Source organism: Nilaparvata lugens, chromosome 3 (assembly GCF_014356525.2).
Source record: "Nilaparvata lugens isolate BPH chromosome 3, ASM1435652v1, whole genome shotgun sequence".
Lineage (NCBI taxonomy): Eukaryota > Metazoa > Arthropoda > Insecta > Hemiptera > Delphacidae > Nilaparvata > Nilaparvata lugens.
In genome coordinates this window covers 56,676,529-56,690,872 of record NC_052506.1, presented here as the reverse complement: position 1 = coordinate 56,690,872, position 14,344 = coordinate 56,676,529, and the positions used below count along the sequence as shown (strand labels likewise).

Sequence of the window (14,344 nt, the reverse complement as noted above, 5' to 3'; positions counted from 1 at the left end):
ATGATTGTCAAATTAATATAATTTGCGTTTTTTCATCAATTACAGGCGCCAAATCGCCACAGTAGAATATTCAAACGTTCAAGTCAACATGACGAAGATCCAATACCGGCAAAACCGTCCGCTCGATATTCTCATGCAGCCTGCAAGTGAGTACCTACTCCTTCAAAATTGCGCTCACCTTCAAAATGTGACCTAAGGACCACTCAAGGATCAAAACTTTGAACATAATAACTTCTGAAATAATTATCAGATCTTCTCGTAACTTATTTTATCTTGTTTATCTCGCCGATACGGTTCAAAATAACGAGTGTTTGAGTGTATTCTATTCGAGAGTTCATTTTTACTTGAAACATTATTTCAACCGTAAGGCTGGCCACTTACGGTACAACATGCCTGCGCATGCGCATTCACAGTCCACTTACATTGTTTTGTCATTTCAGCTGTCATCAGCGTGAGGCTGGTTTGGATAAATGGAGTTAGCGAAACTGATGGGATTGAAGATACAATATTAGCTATGCTTCGAGATTCGTGTACATGCTCCTAATATGCTGTTATTTGACCCGAATTGGTTCCTATTTTCCTAAAAAGTTTCCAAACATGCGTACTAGGATCATTCTGAGTATTAGACATTGAGCTAAATACTAAACCGAATGGTCTGAAACATTCAAGGGCTTCCTCCACGTTATTTTCAGTAACCTATGGCTTTAGATTTTCTACTGCCCATACGCTCTCCATAAAGATCTTACAAATGCAAAATATTAAACACAATTATAGCTAAATTATTACCAATCCATCTGACCATCAAGTTCATCAAAAGAAGTTAATACTAAAATTTACTATTACTATAACAATTAATTAATCTTTAAATTAATGTCATTATTCAGACAACCCTTAATGTTAAGTATGGGTTAACAAGAAAATATAACTTGACATTTCACAAAAAGAAACTAAACGTCCCACCGCTGCCACCAATGCAATGACCACAAAATGGGCCAGGCTTCAGAGGGTTGTTTTCGGGTTCGGAAATATTTAGGTTTCTATACTAGGAAGAATGACACAGTTTTAGAAAGCGAAAGTCCTTTTTATTACCTAATATCCATGACATGATGATGTTTCAATATTGGTACCTCGAGACAGAGACGAGACGAGGGTGCGGCCCGAAGAGTAGAGCGGAGAGGTGGATCTGTGGAAAGTTTGTGTAGGCCTACTAGTCCAGTAACTGCGAGAGAGTGTCGCCAAATATGAATTATATCAAAAAGGAAAACGCGAGATCCACCCACGCGACTTGATATGAACTAACAACATCACTCTCTCTGGAGAGCGAGGGTGAGCGCGTGTGAGACAGACACTTCATCTAACATAAAATTATCAACCAATAACAATAAATGAACCACAGTAAAATTACAAATTATAATGATAGAAAAATAATTCAACCTCAAATAGGACAGCGAAGAAAAATATACAACAATAATCGAAAATACGAAAACCCAACCTTAAAACATTTTGCTCGAAACGTTTCGCTGAGATTTCACAATGAAAGTCGATGTATGTGCATACATGTTCTAATGTTAGTGGCCAGCCTAATAATCAATTATTCAATTCAAGCTAAGATAAATTTGAATTTTTAGGCCCTGTTTCTGAACACATAGTTCATCTAAAATACCATTCAATTTATATTAAATTTATTTGTTTAATGGTTCATTACATTCTATAAGTGTCCTAGAGACCGGGTGTTAATTATTTAAAGTTGAAATGTTAGTGTTAGTTTTGACATGCGCTTGTTTGTGTGCAGTTACAAAGGCGGCTTCCTGATGTACGGTGGTAGGCTGGCAGACGGGAGCCTGTCGGACGAGCTGTGGCTGTACGAGGTGGGGAGTCGCCGCTGGTCGCTGCGGGCCACTGCCTCCCCGCTGCGGCCGCCTCCCCTGGCCCGTCACACTCTGACGCTGGCCGACGACGGCTGGGTCTATGTGGTCGGTGGCTCCAACCCCATCGGCGAGTTCTCCTCCGCCATATACCGGATACGGCTACACACAGGTACCACACTAATTGCAATGTGAATTCTAATTATGTATGACTTACCTGTTGCTTTTGTAGCCTGGATGGCCAATAAAATGAATCTTGAATCTTTTCACCCAATTCTGTAAAGACAGAGGTGAATCAGAGACAGGGTGACCATCTGGGCAGGCAGTTTTTTGTAATAAAAATTAAGAGAATCACAAAATGATGGGATAATGTCTAGAACTACTCACTTATTTCTAGTATATCTCATGATGTTGAGAAAAGGGATATTTTAAAAGAAACATATTTACGTGATTTTACAATTATATCGAAAAAGTTTAATGTTCTTGACCAACCTTTTGTTGGTTTTATCAATCGTTAAGCCCTTACGTTTTCTCTGCTAAATTATTATATGCAAATTATTCAATATATATATATATTTTTTTTTTTAGATTACGTCCTAAAGACTCCAGTCATGGAGTATAAGACAAGTCATGTTATTACATAATAATTCTAACACTAAGTAGTTCAACCTAGTTTAGGTTTGAAAGGAATTCTTGTACACTATAAAAAGCTCTATCAACTAAATATTTTTTCATTTGTTTTTTGAAAATCTTCAAATCATCATTACTTTTCAAGATTTGAGGTAGCTTGTTATAAAATTTCCTACCAATATAATCTGGTTTTTGTTCAAATAACCTACTATTGTGACCCATTATATGATAATCTGCTCTGTTTCGCGTATTATACTCATGAACATCTGAATTCTGGATCACACCACTCGTTTTCACATGCATTACAACTTCATATACATACAAAGATGGCACAGTTAATAGACCAAGCTTTTTAAATAAAGGCCTACAAGAGTCTAACCTATTCACTTTCTCTATACATCTGAGTGCCTTCTTTTGAATCTTAAACACTCTGTCCATATTTTGTTGAGATGAATTACCCCATACTTGGGATAATTATTATATAGTGTATACTATTTTACTATTTTTGTTATCACTTCTTGTTTCAAACTCTTCAGCCTTGAAGAGTAATTGATTTGTTGAATTCAATTCAATTCATTTTATTCAAAAACTCTATACATTACATAGTATGTAAAAACAAAGTAAAGACGATACATTAGTTTGTAACATTAATATGAAAAACAAGTAAAAAGTAAATGAATAACTCCATGCTTGACGACAAGTCCGTAATAAAAAATCTAGTAACTAAAAACGTAATAATAGAATAAGAAATTGAAAATTATAAGCAAAAAATAATAGGGTACAACTAAGTGACAAACTAAAAAAAATTATTAAATTAATTTGCGGCATTTATATTTAACGACAATCAAAATATAAATAAAAAGTACAGTATCTGTGGTTGAAGGGGAAGAAAAAACTGAACAAAACCAATAGGTAAGGACGAACTATTAGGACGGGCTTTTTGAGCTAGACATAAGGAGACCGCAACAGAGCCTCTGCAGCCGCCGGGCCAATACTGAGAAGCCACCTGCTCACTCCACGCTTATAAATGGCGATGCTACACCCCTCACCAAATGATAGAATTTCTGGAGGTGCATTACGATAAAGGCAATGGGCCAAATGGAAAGAGTTTGATAATTGCATTGAGTTTTCGAGACGAGGGATTTGGATGTTAATATTTAATCTATTTCTGGTAGGATAATTATGCTGCATTTCTGTGAATTGGGAATTGTATTTTTTTTAATAAAAATTAAAAGGTTTTTAATGAAGAGCTGTTTAATATTCAAAACTGGAAATTCGAGGAACAAATGAGTAGGGTATCTGTTATTTTTCAAGAGAAGCGTTTTAATGAGTGATCTTTGTGAAACTGCAAGGGGCTGAAATACATTGGATGAGGCACCCCCCCCCACGCCAAGATGCCATATTCGAGCAGGGACTGAACATAAGCATAATAAACGTTCCTACAGTGACCGGCACCCAGGACTTGCCCTAGCTGACCAAATGCGTAGTTCAGCTTTCGCAGCCGCTGCCTAAGGTACTGCACATGAGCCCCCCAGCTCAGCTTATGATCGAATACAACACCCAGATACCTATACTGTTTAACTTGTTCAATAGGTGGACAGCCACAGACAGCAGACAATGGATTGCCACGTGAATGCAACCTGAGCTCAATTGGTCCTGGGCTGTTACGTTGGAAAACTGGGAGGCGCTTAGTTTTTTTAATATCAATTGACAGGACATTGTTGTCAAACCAGTCCTTCAGCTTGACGAGATCGATGGATGCTTGATTGAAACATTCATTACAAGTTGAACCCACTGAGACCAGGGCAGTATCATCGGCAACAAGAAACAACTGACCCTGTAGGTTCAACCTTGATATGTTGTTGATATAAACAAGAAAGAGTAAAGGCCCCAAAGTACTCCCCTGGATTACACCATAATCCACTGTCTTGAGGTCACTGTCCACCCCATTTAATGAAACTTTCTGTTGTCTATTTTCAAGATAGCTTTTGAACCAGTTGAATGGTAATCGATTATAAACATGGCCAGTTGTAAAGTGTTTTGGCTTAATAAAATTGAATTGAATTAATTTAATCGAATTGAATTGAATTGAATTGTAATGTACTCATATCGAATTACTTGGATAGTCTTATAGGGATTTTTCCCCGCAGTTAACTGTCTGTGATGAACCTTCTTCAATATATGATCCTTTACTGGTATTTATAAAATGTCATGCTTTTTACAGAATAATAAATATTATTACATATGTTGTATGATTAGAGTTATATTGTGGAGTGACATGTGTAGACTCTCTAGTCATTGAAGCGCCTCTGAGCCTGAAAATTAACATAATTCTGCCTTTGAATAATACAACAATTAGAAAACACTTCACTTACATGGGATACTTTTCAACAAATTAATAAAAACAATATAAAAATCTTGTTTCGACCCTAACTAATTTTTTTACAAAAATTAAATATAATCATGTTTTCAGAATTATAGTTTGGTTTCTTAAATTATTTCCAATCGTTGGCAATAATCAATTTCAAAATGTTTGAACACTACATACGCTAAATTCAAGTTATTATCTTACTCTGATTGAGCTGATTTTACAACTCACACCTTATGGTGCACAAAGAATCTTCCTTTTGTTGGTGTTTATGCCTCTGTACTCTTGGGGGCATAGTAGCAGCAATTTTATAGAAACCTTTAAATTTTGGAATGGAAATATACCAACCGTATTTAATGTGTCAGGACTGTGGCTTAATGATTCTTTTATCATGTATTTTTCTGCGCAACATTTCGCCTAGTATTCGTAATAACAGTGTTTTGGTATGTTTGTGACAGAAGGCGGCGACGAGGAGTGGCTTGAAGTGAAGCCGCGCGGCGGCAAGCCGCTGGACGTGCGGATAGTGGCGCACACGTGCGTCTACAACGCGGCGTCGCACTCGCTGCTAGTGTACGGCGGCATCCTGGCCAACGTGGCGCGCTTCTCGACGCTAAGCGACCGCATGTTCTCGTTCAGCCTGCGGCACCGCCATTGGGCCGAGCTGCACTACCCGCGTGCCGAACTGCGCGACTCCTATGTGCCGCAAGAGCGCGCCTTCCACTCCGCCTCTGTCATGGGTCTGTCTATTCCATTTGATGAAAGTGTCTTATTAAGTCATTAGATGATAAGATGTTTGCATGTAAGTCTATTCAAATCAACTATGATTATTCATTGATGAGGAATACATCTTCTTTTTTCATTAATTTGCTCTCTGGCAATTAAAGTTATTTAATCATGACAAAATTTGATTGAACCAAGTGCAACCAGGAAAAATTCTAAAATTATCAAAGGCGAACGAAACTGGATTTGAAAAACTTATCTTCAGATGGAAATGAATAAGAGGTAGCATTCATTAAACATCTAATGGATGTATTATATAATGATTGAGAAATGTAAAAGCTAATCGTTTAACTGCTTATTTGAAATCGTTTTGTAAGACCTAAGATTTCTCCTCTAACTCTAAATGCCATGTCAAAATCAGTTTATTTCCTGTAGGTTAAAGAAAGGTTACATTCAAAAGTACAGGAGGTATTCCTTCATAAGCTTGAGTTTACGGGAGTTTATTGTTGATGCCTAGTAAATACAATAAAATAATCTATATAGGTTTATCAGTAGCTTCGTGTTTCGAGTCTTGAATGGTCTCCATAACTGTTTTATTGTATTTTTGGTCTCCATGCTTTTTCGTGTTGTGATTTACAGTAGTTGGATTGAATTGGATTGTAAATATTGTCTATATAGTGCTATTTTTATTGATCTATTAATGCAACCTCGAATCATACAGTTATGACTTGGAGAGAGCAACAGCCCAAATAATTTGTAAATAATCTATTCATTCCTTTAAGCAGACGTGAAGTATTATTGATAGTTCCTAATTCATAGATTAACACTACTATAAAAAATTAAATTAATAATCTAAATAAAGTATAAATTTTAGTATTTAGTAAAAACTACTAAAATTATTTATTGTTATTTTGTTTCCAAATTTTTCACATAATAATAACAATCATTGTTTGATTTCATGGTTATTTTGCTATTTTGATACTGTAAATTGGAATTCTGCAATTTGGAATGAAGAACGAATTAAAAAATGTGTGACGTCTCCTAATTTTAGGTAACTATCTCATAGTATTCGGCGGTTATTCGCATAGACATAACAGAGAGGAGATCTGCTACGACAATCAACTGTACCTGTATCACATGGGATGTCATACATGGGTCAATCATGAAATTCTTGGATCACTTGAACAAGGTAAGAATATTCTGTCAAAATAGTAGTAGGCTAATCATTTGTTGAATTTGTAGTGTAATTATTCAAACATTCATTGTCGACTGACTTGAACAACATTCTTAATTAATGTGGTTGTGATATGTTGTTCCAGTAGAGCTGGATGAACAACATGGGTATTCATAATGTTTGTATTTAAATTTCAATTGTGATCCCTTTACAACATCAATCATAGAACCTGTTGATATAACCAACCTTCAATAGGTCTAATAGAAAGTTCAGGATAGTTTGTTGTCTCAAGGTTTTCAGAAGCCTGTTAATAGACTATATTGTGGGTATCTTGTAGGTTTCATTGATCGTGTTGACTGTTTTCAATTTGAATGTGTTTTTTATTATGAGATGCGTAGTAATAAAGTATATTGACGTTTTTTTCTTTATTTATCCCATCATATCCATATTAATTTATTGATCCTATTATACACAATTCATTGAAATGATTAAGGGAGCGGGAAACAACAAGCACAGCCCAAAACTGTTCCTCCCCCGAATTTTGATAGACATAATTGTTCTTATCCATAACAACATTTTTCTTTCAGTTGATAGGTTTTTTACAATTTTCAGTGCAAACATAGACATGACATTTCGAAATTGGATGATTAAAAAACCAAATTCGTCAGTAAGCACTCAAAACTGGAAAATGCTTATCTACTTTGAAGAATTTTTATTATGTAATTTTATTATTTTTTTCATGTAATTTTTTCTATAGTAACCAATTTGGCTTTCGTGAATGTATGAATACAGAAATGGCTCTTGAAAGGTTTATGGCAGTTGTTTTCTATGGTCTCAACTTCAGGCCAGCACGCTGTGTCGCAGGACTGTTTCTAGATATAAAAAAGGCATTTGACACAGTGAACCATTCGATCTTGTTAAATAAATTGTATAATGCTGGCATCAGGGGCGTGGCTCATGACTGGTTCTTGTCCTATTTGAATGACAGACAACAATATGTAGCCATTGGAGGTGTGAAGAGTGAGGTTCAGGTAGTGGACTGTTGTGTACCACAGGGATCAGTCCTTGGGCCAATCTTGTTCCTCATTTTTATTAATGATCTCTATTCGTTCAGGTTCTCTGGTATGCCTGTATCTTTTGCAGATGACACTGCATTGGCATATTGTGATCTGGATGGCCCCAATTTGGTAAGATTAATGCAGGATGATTTGAACAAGCTGTTGCTCTGGTTTAGACACAATAAGATTCAGCTCAATCTTTCAAAAACAAAATACATGCTGTTTACACTATCAACATCATGGACATTGCCTTCTGCACTGAAGTTTCATGGTAGCTGTGCGAGTGATGACTGTGACTGTGAGGTGTTTGGTCAAACTGACTCATTGAAATATTTGGGTGTGATTGTTGATGAAAAGCTCACTTGGTCTCATCATATTACTAATATAAAAAGCCATCTGCTGTTAATACTGAGGAAGTTCTACTTTTTGAATAAACTTCTCCCTATGAGTGTCCAGAGGCAGCTATATTTTGCACTTGTCGATTCAAAAATCAGCTACGGTATAAATTGTTGGGGCTCCACTTACATTAGTCACTTGAAGCCCTTAATAACTATACAAAAATCCATAGTTAGTGCCATCAAGAAGGAGGGTAGATATGAACATTCTTTTCCTATCTTTCAGAGTCTCAGATGCTTGCCTCTCAGATATATCTATGTTTTCAAAGTATTGTATATGTTTTATGTTATGTCTGGAAACTGTGGTCATGCGTTGTTCAGGGATGTTCCTAGTTATCAAACTAAGAGAGTGACATCTGATTTACTAAGACTTCCTAAATCGTATACCACTTGTTTCCAGAAATCGTTTGTATTTCTCGGCCCTAAGTTTTTCAACAATATTCCTCTTGAAATTAAGAGAACACAAAATCGACTTGTTTTTAAAACAAAAGTTCTTGGATGGCTTAGAGGTCTTATGCCTGACTATCTAGAGACCTTATTCAATGTGGTTTCTTAGTTAAAATACTCTGATAATGGCGGCTATGCATTGGCTAAATGAGCTGGAATTGGAGTGTGAGCATGGTTAGTGTGAATGTGTGAGTGATTGGTTGCTAATTTTTCTTTCTTTCTCCTTTTTATATTTTTCTACTTTTCTATAAATTCATAAATTATCAGATATTCATTCCTGCTCGCAGACGTAGAGTTTTGTACTCTCAGCAAGCAGTATTTTTCTATCCAAATTCACAAATTAGTCCTGGTTTAGCATGTTCGAATTCTTGTCTGATGTTATTGTTTAATAAATTAGACTTTTATGTACTTTATAAAATATTAACTTATTACTCTAATATTGTTAAGCTGTATTATTTTTTCTCATAATTTGTAAATATTGTGAATTGGATTGAATAAAATTTGAATTCGAATTTTAGATCAAAAATTGAAAAGAAACTTACTAAAAGCACAGGTACTGTATCAAATATCTGTCTACACTATATTGAAATTTCGAAATGACACATCTCCTAAACTATTTCTATTTTAATTTAGGCCCGGTTGCACAAATTCCGATTAAATTTTAACCGTGATTAATTTTACGAGAACCAATCAGCGAAGGCCTTTTTGATAAGGCGGCTTCTCTGATTGGCTCTCGTGGAATTAATCAAAATTAAACCGGCTTTTGTGCAACCGGCACTAAACATTCCCAATCTAGGTTATCTACTCATTTGTCACAGTTTTCAAGATCTATTCTTCAAAACAAAGATATGAATAAATATAAATTTTGAAATTGCAAAATTGTAATTTAATAATTTTGTGATTGAAGCGTCGCAGTACCCGAAAGATCAGGGTGTGTTTGCGCATGGGGCTGCAGTGCGAAACGGCAACACTCTGCTGATAGTGGGCGGTTACCATGGCAACGTCAACGCCGACCTCCTTGCGTTCACTCTGCCGCCCTCCGTTGCCAGCCACGACGGCCAACCCTTCGAACCCCAACATTTTTGCAGCAGGTCTCACAACATTATTTTTTCTTCTATCTTTTTAAATGTGTTACATTGTTGCATTCAATCTTATTTTTAATATAAATCCTATTTCAAAATCAAATAAGTTTTTTTTGCCAAAACAATAATTAACCAAATTACAATAAATCCAGAACCAGAAAAATACAATACAATTTCACTAAAAATAATAAGAATAATGAATTAAATAAAATCTTTACTTCACCCTAGCAAAACAAAAGTACTACTACACCTTTTCCAACTGTATTTGAGAAAGTATCAATATTGTAATTGAGAATAGTCATTTGTATTTGAGAAAACGTCAGATGTGAATGATAATAGTCAATTGTATTTGAGAAGTCATCACTTGTAATTGGGAATAGTGAATTTTATTTGAGAAAGTATCATTTCAATTTGAGAACATACGATTTGAAATCGAGAAGTTGTCAGTTGTAATTGGGAAATGGTTTTAAAAAGCCTGTACTTATATAAGTTCCAGTACTTTTATAACTATTTATGATTATAATATTTTCCATATCTGTACTCATATAAAATAATATGATAATATATTTAAAATTCCAATAACACGTTTAATTGTTGAAAAAAAAATTTTTCAAGCCCCAAAATCCATTGAAGAATTGCCAAATTGTTTGATCAAGAGATTCAATTGATTGATCATAAGTTCAATTGCGACGTGAACACAGAGAATTTGATCTTCAACAAATGCAATACCGGTATTTCACAAAATGTTCAGGGACAAAAGTCGCGTTGCCAATACATAAGTTACATAGAAATAATACTTATTAATCATACTTCACCACATGAAATACTTTCACCATTGAAAATATCAATTTGCTCCCATGCAAGGGCTATGGTAGTAATATTGGAATACTGTGTACGTAGTACAGTATCATTTCTCGCTCAAATCAAACCTGTACTGTAGGCTACAGGAGAGCCACGACATGTTAATCGAAAAAGTTTCTCATTTTCAATCGATATATTCTCATTTACATTTGACGATTTCTCAAATACAATTCACTATTCTCAATTACATGTGATGACTTCCCAAATACAATTGACTATTCTCATCTACATCTGACATTCTCTCAATTACAAGTGACTATTCTCAAATACAATTGATACTTTCTCAAATTAACTTGATACTTTCTCAAATAAAATTGGAAAAGGTGTAGTTGCTGAATTAGAACTAATTAGTATGCAAGTAGGAGCATTTAATAAAATAGTTTTGGGATGCTTTATTCACACACACATTCACACAGTTTCGCTTCAATAAATTTTTAGAATATTCATGAAAAATTAAACTATACATTAACTATCAATGAGCTCTATTTTGCATGCATTTTATAAGCATAGAACTCACACATTAAACATTTAGTACCATATCAACAAATAATATCAAACAAACAAACTCAATAATTGCTGAATTTGTCTTATTGGAATAGGCAAATAATTGAAAAATTTTGGACCAAGGAAAACATACATTTTTACTTTAAACTTACATTTTTGCCCTATTACCCTATTACCATAGGAAAGTATTGCTTACCAAAAAAAATTAAGATACCTACCCTAATTTCAAGTTTTCTATACGTTTCAAGGTCCCCTGAGTCTAAAAACATGATTTTTGGGTGTTGGTCTGTGTGTGTGTATGTGTGTGTCTGTGAACACAATAACTCCATTCCTAATTAACCGATTGACTTGAAATTTTAAACTTAAGGTCCTTATACCATGAGGATCCGGCAATAAGAAATTCAATAAAATTCAATTCAAGATGGCGGATAATTACTAAAAAACCATGTTTTTCATGGTTTTCTCGAAAACTGCTCGAACGATTCTCTTCAAATTTATACCATGGATAGCTATGTATAAGCCCTATCAACTGACATGAGTCTCATTTCTGGGAAAATTGCAGGAGCTCCGTAATATACATGAGAAAAATGGCGGATAATTACTAAAAAACCATGTTTTTCTCGAAACGGCTCTAACAATTTTTTTTCAAATTTAGACCATGGATAGCTATTTATAAGCCCTATCAACTGACATGAGTCCCATTTCTGGGAAAATTGCAGGAGTTTCGTAATATTCTTTAGAAAAATTTCGGATAAATTACTAAAAAATCATGTTTTTCACAATTTTCTCAAAAATGACTTGACCGATTTTTTTTCAAATTCATACCCTGTATAGTTATTTATTAGCTCTATCAACTGGCATGAGTCTCCTTACTGGGAAACTAAGGGGGGGTCCAACTCAAACCCATCCTTGAGAAATGGACTTTGTAGCCTCCTTTTCGTGCATGAGGTAAGTAGGTAGAGCAGTTTATAGAAAGTTTATCAAACAGCTGTTTGACGACTTTTAAAAAATCATCGAATTTCACAATTTACACTAAGGAAAAAGTACTCTGAAAACATTTATACATACACACTAGCCGTCAGGCTCGCTTCGCTCGCCATATCTGTCTAGCGGACCCCTGACTGGATCGTCCAAAAATGAGATCAGCGGGCTCGCTTCGCTTTCCTGCATGTAGACATCAGCGGAACCTCTGTACCGAATTCTGGACCCCCTACTGGATTGTCCAAAAATGAGATCAGCGGGCTCGCTTCGCTCGCCTGCATGTAGACCTCAGCGGAACCCCCGTACCGAATTTCAACGTATTATGTTATTTGATCTCGAAAAACACCTGTTACTATATCGGCGTATCTTTGGTGAACAAAATTCTTCCACCTCATCTAAACCTGTATACTGAATTTTTTTTAAATATATCTCCATGAATTATTGAAAAAGGTGGGGAAACGCAGAAAAGCTGAAAAAACGCTAATTTTGGGCGTATCTTTGGCGTTATTTCAAATTCCAAAACACAACATTATTGCACCCCAGTTGAGCTTCTGTAGTAAATTTGAACATTTTCTGTTTATTTGTTCTCGATAAAGCTGAGAAAACGCTAAAAAACTTAGATTTTGGGCGTATCTTTGGAAATTTTTCCAAATCTGTTCTTATTGCGCCTCTAAAGGGCCAACTGAACACACCTACCAAATTTGAAATGTTATGTCATATTTTTATCATATTTTAGGACGATCCAGTCGGGGGTCCAGACTAAACGTCTGGCTAAACGGATATGGCGAGCGAAGCGATCCTGACGGCTAGTAATATAATATTCCCAGAAATATTGAAGCTTTTGAGAATCTTATTCTAAAGTATTTTAGGCCGGCGGGCCGCTTGGATATTAGATGTTTCAAGAATGATAGTTCAAAGAATATTGAAGAACAATAACTTTCGACCATTTCATGATACCCCAGTTCAAGAGTTGAATGAACTTGATACTGTTTCAAGGATGCAGTTGGATATTAGCACAAGATTGTATTTCAAACATTTTATGGACAGATCACGGATGAAAGAACGATCACAAGAACTGGTGCTGTAAATTTCCACAATAACTTTTCCACATACATGGACCTTTCATTTTCCCCTGCAAGAATAAATGGTGAATTTTTCATGGACTTTCTGGCCAATGAGTTTCACGAATTGATGGAAGACGTGCCTCTCAATTTGAGGCAGAATATGTGGCTCCAGTTGGATGGCTACCTGTCTCATTATGCTGGAAACGTCCGTGGGTGGCTTGATAACAATTATGCTGGGCAGTGGATTGGCCGAGATGGACCCGTAAGTTGGCTACCACGCTCACCTGATCTTACTCCAATAGACTTCTACTTTCGGGGGGTTGTGAAAAGTATAAAGTTTACAGAGAATCTGTAGAGACCAGGGAGGAACTGATTCTCAGAATTCGATTGACGTTTGAGGTGATGAAGAGACGGCCTAAGGAAGTGAGACAGGCAACTCGAAGCTTGATGAACGGCAGCAAAAGTTGCACAAAGAGAAATGGAGGCTATTTTGAATTCCTGTAAGCAGTGAGCATGACATGTAACTTGATTATCATCTGAATGATTGCTATCAGTTTTTTTTTCAATTCAGTCATTCATCTACTTTGAATTATTATTCTATGAATAAATTTTGTTGGATCTTGTAAAAGTGCATGATTAATATTCTATATAGGATTTAGGCTATATGCTACAGAAAATAATGCAATAATCAGGTGATTTCACCCTTAGAGAAATAATGCGAAATATTGAAAAAGTCATATCATTGTAGAATATTGATTAAAACTTGTGAATATTGTCAGAGAGAAATCAGGTGATTTCACCCTAGGATCACCACTTGATGCTTGCTGTTTGTGAATTTCCTCATTTTGGAGGTGTTCATTCCAGATATTAGCAGTTTTGAACATTTTATCATGGAACTTACCTTCTAGAATTCATACTTATTCGAAAGCTTATGGAATGGAGAAGTTTTTGAAATATTGAAACCATTATAATCACCCGGAGAAAAACAGAGAAAATACGTTAAAAAACATTAATCTTGTTTGAAATGTTTTTCTCTTTCCAACAATATCCTTGAAATTGGAATTCGACCAGTAGTTTTCGAGTTATTGAGTATTTAATGACCAGAAGTAGGCATATTCTGAAAATATCGAAAAATCAATATATCTCGAAAACTAAGGTCGATAGGAAAAAAGTTTACTGAACATTTTTTGTCAGA

At 35.4% G+C, this 14,344-nt stretch overlaps 1 protein-coding gene across 2 annotated transcripts in view; it reads left to right on the top strand.

The window, feature by feature from the left end:
* Positions 1-14,344, top strand: part of LOC111057596 (multiple epidermal growth factor-like domains protein 8) — a 181,373-nt gene that overhangs the window by 44,912 nt on the left and 122,117 nt on the right. Inside the window, exons 7-11 of one of the 2 annotated variants that reach the window (XM_039424112.1) lie at positions 46-146; positions 1,793-2,037; positions 5,322-5,600; positions 6,635-6,772; positions 9,565-9,748. In XM_039424112.1, coding sequence (XP_039280046.1) covers positions 46-146; positions 1,793-2,037; positions 5,322-5,600; positions 6,635-6,772; positions 9,565-9,748 — 947 coding nt within the window. The remainder of the gene's footprint in view (positions 1-45; positions 147-1,792; positions 2,038-5,321; positions 5,601-6,634; positions 6,773-9,564; positions 9,749-14,344) is intronic. The other variant, XM_039424113.1, reaches the window with a different exon arrangement.